This window comes from Procambarus clarkii, chromosome 22 (genome assembly GCF_040958095.1).
Source record: "Procambarus clarkii isolate CNS0578487 chromosome 22, FALCON_Pclarkii_2.0, whole genome shotgun sequence".
NCBI lineage: Eukaryota > Metazoa > Arthropoda > Malacostraca > Decapoda > Cambaridae > Procambarus > Procambarus clarkii.
Window position 1 is genome coordinate 4,912,183 of NC_091171.1, and position 8,616 is coordinate 4,920,798.

An 8,616-nucleotide genomic window follows, 5' to 3' on the forward strand; every position below is an offset into this window, starting at 1 on the left:
GCTAGGAGATGTGGACATTTTGCTGGAGGCGTGAGGCTCGCTTCTGGAGGGCTTTGACCTCACTTGAGGCCAGACATCACAGGGGGAAAGTCGCGCTCCGTTGAGCTCCCGTCAGGAAGGAACCCCTAGTGATATATCTCCAAGAGAAGAGAAGTGTGTAGACGTGCCAGCTGTAGAATCGAGCTGGGAACGTTGTGGTCTCAAGTCCTGGTCGACGAGGAGAGTATTAATCCGCCCAGAGACATTTTCGTGGGCTGTGTGGAGCGCCCTGACAGGATGCCGTCAGAGGGATAGTGCCCTCGACGAGACAATCTGTGGTAAGCACGATTTAAGCCAGTTCATAGTGATTGCTTGTAGTTGGTCGTGTGCCCAGCGACAGTAGCGATGTTTATTTATAAGTTAGACATGTTTTAATATGGCAGAAGGCCTGAAATAAGAGTGGAGAGGGAGGAACACGGAGCGACATCCGTCTCCACTGAGCACTGGCAGGCAACTGAGGAAGCCCGGCTCCTGACGGCTGAGGACCCTCCCAGCGTGAGTGAGGACCGCCGCCGGGCGAGGTGGAGTATGGACCCGCCCAACGGGGGAGTCCACTCTCACAGTATGTAGAGGACAGATAGAGGTTGGAGGCAAACATATTGTGTGATTATTTTTGTTTATGTCTTAAAGGGGAAATATTTTTATTGGAGTGTCGATGGGTTGCAGGTTTGTCTTTGGGGAAGAAGAAGTTGCTGAGAACTTCGAAGCCAGCACATATGAAGTTGTTGATGAGACTCCAAGGTAGTGGAGGCGAGGACCTGGAGCTGTGAGGAGAAGCAGTGAAGAGGAGTGTCACGTGCTTCTGTAGAGGTGGTGAAGCACCATAGTTGCTCGAGGAAACTTCATGATGTAGCAGCCAAGAGAGCTGTGGAGGACCCTAGCAGAAGGGTGAAGCACCGTAGTTGCTCAAGGAGACTTCATGATAGCAGCCTGGAGGAGCTGCAGAGGATCCTGGTAGTGAAGCCTGGAAGAACCTAAAGATATCAGGGTAGTGAACTTCCAGAGGTGGAAGGGAAGTACTGGTGGATTACTTCTAGGGAGTTTTTTTTTTTATTTTTATTTTTACATGCAAGCATGCGTATAATGTACAATAAAAACAGAACAAATATAACATAGAACAAAAGTGCAAAGCACACACGTACAATGACAAAGGAACAAATAAAGAGAAGACCAGCCAGAAGGGCTGACCACAAAACAAAAATGCATATACAAACATAACACAAATATAAACACAGCGCAATACAAACATAAGGGAAACAGAGAGGCGAGAAACATACAAAACAAGTCCGCTAACACCTCAAACACACAATGCACACATAACAAAGAGCACATCCCAACAGCCTGAAGGGCACACAAGATGACAAACAAGTGCACACGACATCCACAACCGAACACACAAACGCATAGGAACCGCACACACCCCCACTAGCCATACAAAAAAAACCACAATACAAACCGGAGCACGCAGGAACCGGGAAACAATACCCACCCCACCCACTCACATACACACCCCACAACCAGGCAACACAAAATACATAGAAATCACTTGCGAGGAACCTCGTGAGAAATGTACTTCTCCGGGAAAAGATCATGAGGATATTTCGCCTTGTAAGCTTCCCAGACGAGATCTTCAAGGTCGGTAGGGTTTGCGATCCCCCGCTCTCGAGCGGGTAACAAACTCGGGAACATCTATATCTGGCGGCATCGGCCAACGCCCAAGGTCACTGACGCAAGTCGCATAACAATGCTGGGGAGCGCTAACCACGCCCTTCGAGGAAGCAGATGACACCGGAGAAGCGGACGAGGGTCGCCGAGCCTGCCACGCCTTCTTCATCGGAGCAGGTGCCGGACGCTGAGAAGATAGCACTTCCACGGATACCGCAGGAGACACGGAAGGGACTGCAGGAAACGGAAGAGGCGGCAAGACCGCTGCCGAGGAAACGGGTAACGAGGAAGGGGCCACAGAACATCCAGAGCGAGCATACTTTCTCAACATCACTACCAGGCCACCCCGCTCACCACCAACTACAGCAGGGGGAACCACCGCCCATGAAGAACCGGAGCCATCCGACGCAGGCAACGCACCTGAAGCAGGACCCTCGGACACCGGACCAGAAGGTGAGGCCGAAACGCCGGCACCGGCATCCTCAGGCAAGTGTACCTCCGCCACCACCGTAGTGTGCACCACATCCGGAGCCACTCCACCGTCAACGGAAGGACGACACTCGTCGAATTCACCAACATCAGCTCACGCAGAAGAACACCGGGAACGCTTAGGCTCGGGCCGCACATCATCAGACCCGGAGGCAGACTCAGCAACCCACGCAGCACCAACCGAGCAAACCGACGCACGCCGCAGCACGGCAGCCTCCTCAACCACACGGGGCACCAGGCCAGGCACAGGAGGGAATGCCGGAACCACCTCAGCTCCCAGCACAGCCGGAACATATGGCGAGGGCGCAGGGACCGGGACAGACACAGCAGAGGAAGAACTGGAAGACGAGGGGTCTGAGCAAACGGCAGGCGGAAGAGGCTCAGGGACACCAACTGGAGCACTAGGCGAGGACCCAACCTCCAGAGGAGATGCGGCAACAACAGGGGGCGCAACAGGCGGAGCAACAGCTGCTACAGAGGGCACCTCCTCAGCCGAAGAGACGTCCATACCCACCGAATCATCCCCCACAGGAAGGGGCGGAAAATCCTCCTCACTGAAGAGATTCACTGGTGCAACAGGAGGTGCAGAACAGTCAGCAGCCTGATGGCCCAAAAGACCACAACGATAACACGTCCGCGGCTGACGGGCGTAAAACACCCGAACGTTGTACCCCATAAGGCGCACAGAGGACGGAATATCCGCCCGGAGTCTCATGCCCAGGGTGCGAATGTTAGACCTCACACCCTTAAGAGGACTAGAAGACACCACGTTCACTCTCACACTAACAACTGCGCCAAACCGGCCGAAATATCGCCGTAGCAGAGCCTCTGGAAACTCCAAGGGAGCCCCATGCACACTGATGTAAGTAAGTGCACCACTCCTATCCGAGAGGGTGACAGTGCCCGCACCATCCGGCAGGGGCAGTGTCCGCCCCTTGTATCGCCGGAGAAAATCGCGATACGCCACCTCCTCTGCAAACTTCACAATTGCCCTACGGGCCGTTACCAACTCGACCCCATAAATCGCAAACACAGGGACAGAGAGCATTTCACAAGCCAGGGCAATCTCCGGGTAACCAGCCCGCACAGAGAACTCTAGTCCCACAGACTGAGCCCGGACGACAGGGGGTAGAGGGACCCCCATCGCAACGCCACGTCAGCACAGGCGAGCAGAGACACACCCGCCCCCAACCAGCCGAAACGGGCAAACAACACCAACTGCTGGAGCGCCGATGCAATACGTCCGCCCCGCACCGAAGCTAGGGCCAGACTCCACTTCTAGGGAGTTGATAGTGTTTGGTTGTCATTAGCGTGCAAGACGCAGTGAGAGGTGAGTGATTGTTTGCATTCTTATGTCAAGGAGTGTTTTATACTGAAGTTTAGAGTTACAATCGTAGGCTGGATTACCTACAGATGTATGTGTTCTAGGACTGATAGAGTGATCGATTGATCATTGTTGTGTATCAAGGAACATTTATACTGATATATGTTATTGCATTCACATGCTGATTTTCTTTGTACACATTTATAGATACATATATATATTCTCTTGCTGGTGGTGCAACAGTGTATGTAGACTTGATCAACTTGAGGAGGTTGATAGAATCAGGTGGTGAACCAGGAGAAAGGATACCCCTTGATAAGCTGATGATAGAGTTCTGATGGTGTTGGAGTGCAACCTGATTGTAATAGTATAGAGTATAGGATTCATTATTATTATATGTGTATATGTATTGTGTATGTGCTTTGTCCAGTAAATGTATTCAAATTTGCTGGTATTTGACCTTGTCCTAGTGAGGCTTCCCATGAAATAGTACAGAAGGAGAGAGAGAGAGAGAGAGAAAGAACCAAGAACCACTGCTGTGGACAGGGTAGAAGGTAATATTAATAAGTCATAGGGGATTGAGGAGATTATATCACCTAAGGAGAGAGTGGGGAGTCACAGCAGCTCGAGTGGGTGTGTGCACGTGACAACGAGGCTAAGTGTTGGAGCCGCATCCCCTAAACGTGTGACGTTGAGCCCCTCTCCAAGAGCCAGAAGCGCCAAGGGTGATCTCCTAGTATAAGCACTCTACCGAGTTGTGGGTTGGGTTGTCCGTAGAGAAGGATCAACGACGACAACACCAACCAACCCACAGACTATAATACTCTGTCACCTCCCCCAAACCTCTCTCCCTCCCACCTCCCTCCCTCCATGAGCCCCCCTCCCTCCGTCAGCCCCCCCTCCCTCCATCAGCCCCCCTCCCTCCCTCAGCCCCCGGCACCACCCCCCCCCCCTCCTGACTGTAAGCGACAGGGGGTGACGAAGCCAATGAGAAGTAAGGAACTACGGCGTCTCGAGTCCGCCATTTGTCTCGTGGAGCACTGCCGGGCGCGCTAATGGTTCCCTCCTCCCTCCATCAACACCACACAATTACCTCACTATTGTTCCTTCTCGCTAATTGCCTGTTAGGATCATCGTCTGTCTGTCTGTCTGTCTCTCTGTCTGTCTGTCTGTCACAAACTTCACTTCATCTTTATCTTGATGTGTTCGCCAGAGTGATCAAGTATGTCCCTCATGGGTTTAGTGTCACTCTCCCCCCCCCACGGGCACAGCGTGAACCCCTCCCCCAACAGAGCCCCCCCCACGGACACAGCGTGAACCCCTCCCCAACAGAGCCCCCCCCCCACGGACACAGCGTGAACCCCTCCCCAACAGAGGCCCCCCCCCCACGGACACAGTGTCAACCCCTCCCCAACAGAGCCCCCCCCCCACGGACACAGCGTGAACCCCTCCCCAACACAGCCCCCCCCCCACGGACACAGTGTGAACCCCTCCCCAACAGAGCCCCCCCCCCACGGACACAGTGTGAACCCCTCCCCAACAGAGCCCCCCCCCACGGACACATTGTGAACCCCTCCCCAACAGAGCCCCCCCCCCACGGGCACAGTGTGAACCCCTCCCCAACAGAGCCACCCCCCCACGGGCACAGTGTGAACCCCTCCTCAACAGAGCCCCCCCCCACGGGCACAGCGTGAACCCCTCCCCAACAGAGCCCTCCCCCCACGGACACAGTGTGAACCCCTCCCCAACAGAGCCCCCCCCCCCCCCACGGGCACAGCGTGAACCCCTCCCCAACAGAGCCCCCCCCACGGGCACAGCGTGAACCCCTCCCCAACAGAGCCCTCCCCCCACGGACACAGTGTGAACCCCTCCCCAACAGAGCCCCCCCCCCACGGGCACAGCGTGAACCCCTCCCCAACAGAGCCCCCCCCCACGGGCACAGCGTGAACCCCTCCCCAACAGAGCCCTCCCCCCCCCCACGGGCACAGCGTGAACCCCTCCCCAACAGAGCCCCCCCCCCACGGACACAGTGTGAACCCCTCCCCAACAGAGCCCCCCCCCCACGGGCACAGCGTGAAACCCCTCCCCAACAGAGCCCCCCCCCCCCACGGGCACAGTGTGAACCCCTCCCCAACAGAGCCCCCCCCCCATGGACACAGTGTGAACCCCTCCCCAACAGAGCCCCCCCCCCCCATGGACACAGTGTGAACCCCTCCCCAACAGAGCCCCCCCCCCACGGACACATTGTGAACCCCTCCCCAACAGAGCCCCCCCCCCACGGGCTCAGCGTGAACCCCTCCCCAACAGAGCCCCCCCCCACGGGCTCAGCGTGAACCCCTCCCCAACAGAGCCCCCCCCCACGGGCTCAGCGTGAACCCCTCCCCAACAGAGCCACCCCCTCCCACGGGCTCAGCGTGAACCCCTCCCCAACAGAGCCCCCCCCCCCACGGGCTCAGCGTGAACCCCTCCCCAACAGAGCCCCCCCCCCCCCACGGGCTCAGCGTGAACCCCTCCCCAACAGAGCCCCCCCCCCACGGGCTCAGCGTGAACCCCTCCCCAACAGAGCCCCCCCCCCACGGGCTCAGCGTGAACCCCTCCCCAACAGAGCCCCCCCCCCACGGGCTCAGCGTGAACCCCTCCCCAACAGAGCCCCCCCCCCCACGGGCTCAGCGTGAACCCCTCCCCAACAGAGCCCCCCCCCCACGGGCACAGCGTGAACCCCTCCCCAACAGAGCCCCCCCCCCCCCACGGGCACAGCGTGAACCCCTCCCCCAACAGAGCCACTAACTTTCCTCACCCCGACGCCTGCTCCCCTTACCTCAGAGCTCCCGAGGTGAAATTTTAATTGGAGCTAATTGGGTGAGATAATGGGGGGATTTGCCTATTAATTAAGCTTTTTAAGCGAGAGTTAATAGCTGTCTCTCTCAGGGACACCGATCCCCCCCCCCGGGGGACGCCGCCCCCCTCCCCCCCCCGGGGGACGCCGCCCCCCCTCCCCCCCCGGGGGACGCCGCCCCCCTCCCCCCCCCCCCGGGGACGCCGCCCCCCTCCCCCCCCCCCCCGGGGACGCCGCCACCCACCAACCCTCACCAGCTCAGCCTGTTATAACTTTTGTCTCTTGCTTCCTGTTCAATCTTTACTGCGTCTTATTGAATTCTCGTATTCTCAGAGGCTGACACTTCACCAGGCACGGCTGACATTACACCAGGCACGGCTGACACTACACCAGGCACGGCTGACACTACACCAGTCACGGCTGACACTACACCAGTCACGGCTGACACTACACCAGTCACGGCTGACACTACACCAGTCACGGCTGACACTACACCAGTCACGGCTGACACTACACCAGTCACGGCTGACACTTCACCAGGCACGGCTGACACTACACCAGTCACGGCTGACACTACACCAGTCACGGCTGACACTTCACCAGTCACGGCTGACACTACACCAGTCACGGCTGACACTACACCAGTCACGGCTGACACTTCACCAGGCACGGCTGACACTACACCAGTCACGGCTGACACTACACCAGTCACGGCTGACACTTCACCAGGCACGGCTGACACTACACCAGGCACGGCTGACACTACACCAGTCACGGCTGACACTACACCAGTCACGGCTGACACTACACCAGTCACGGCTGACACTACACCAGTCACGGCTGACATTACACCAGTCACGGCTGACACTACACCAGTCACGGCTGACACTTCACCAGGCACGGCTGACACTACACCAGTCACGGCTGACACTTCACCAGGCACGGCTGACACTACACCAGTCACGGCTGACACTACACCAGTCACGGCTGACACTTCACCAGGCACGGCTGACACTACACCAGGCACGGCTGACACCACACCAGGCACGGCTGACACTACACCAGGCACGGCTGACACCACACCAGGCACGGCTGACACTACACCAGGCACGGCTGACACTACACCAGGCACGGCTGACACTACACCAGGCACGGCTGACACTTCACCAGGCACGGCTGACACTTCACCAGGCACGGCTGACACTACACCAGGCACGGCTGACACTACACCAGGCACGGCTGACACCACACCAGGCACGGCTGACACCACACCAGGCACGGCTGACACTACACCAGGCACGGCTGACACCACACCAGGCACGGCTGACACCACACCAGGCACGGCTGACACCACACCAGGCACGGCTGACACCACACCAGGCACGGCTGACACTACACCAGGCACGGCTGACACTTCACCAGGCACGGCTGACACCACACCAGGCACGGCTGACACTACACCAGGCACGGCTGACACTTCACCAGGCACGGCTGACACTACACCAGGCACGGCTGACACTACACCAGGCACGGCTGACACCACACCAGGCACGGCTGACACTACACCAGGCACGGCTGACACTACACCAGGCACGGCTGACACTACACCAGGCACGGCTGACACCACACCAGGCACGGCTGACACTACACCAGGCACGGCTGACACCACACCAGGCACGGCTGACACCACACCAGGCACGGCTGACACCACACCAGGCACGGCTGACACCACACCAGGCACGGCTGACACCACACCAGGCACGGCTGACACCACACCAGGCACGGCTGACACCACACCAGGCACGGCTGACACCACACCAGGCACGGCTGACACTACACCAGGCACGGCTGACACCACACCAGGCACGGCTGACACCACACCAGGCACGGCTGACACTACACCAGGCCTACACCAGGTAACATTCTCCAACTCGACTCAGATCACACTGTCGTGGTATTACCTTCGAAACACTAGCTCCTGAGCCCTCAGCTGATCTCCCTAACCTCTACACTGATGACTGAGTGGACCAGACGTGTGGGGCCTTCACCAATTCTTAAACAAAGTTCTGAAAACACCGCTGTGCACCATTGTAACCGGTACCAGTCTACAAACCTCCTATTCTGGGTTTTGACTGGGCGTTAATTAACGGTGCTCCTGTTGTAGTCTTAACCACCAGTGTTACCGTGTGCTCTTGGTACTGGATCACAGTGAAGGCCACGACCACCAGACAACACTACTACAAAAGCTTACAACATTATTGTA

The 8,616-nt window shown here is 57.8% G+C and overlaps 1 protein-coding gene across 1 annotated transcript; it reads left to right on the forward strand.

Moving 5' to 3' along the window:
* The first annotated feature begins 1,821 nt into the window (after window positions 1-1,821).
* Window positions 1,822-8,335, forward strand: LOC138367625 (mucin-2-like). The gene is made up of 2 exons (XM_069329349.1): window positions 1,822-1,959; window positions 6,689-8,335. Exons 1-2 carry the CDS (start codon window positions 1,822-1,824, stop codon window positions 8,333-8,335), a joined length of 1,785 nt encoding a protein of 594 aa, XP_069185450.1.
* The last annotated feature ends 281 nt before the right edge of the window (window positions 8,336-8,616 follow it).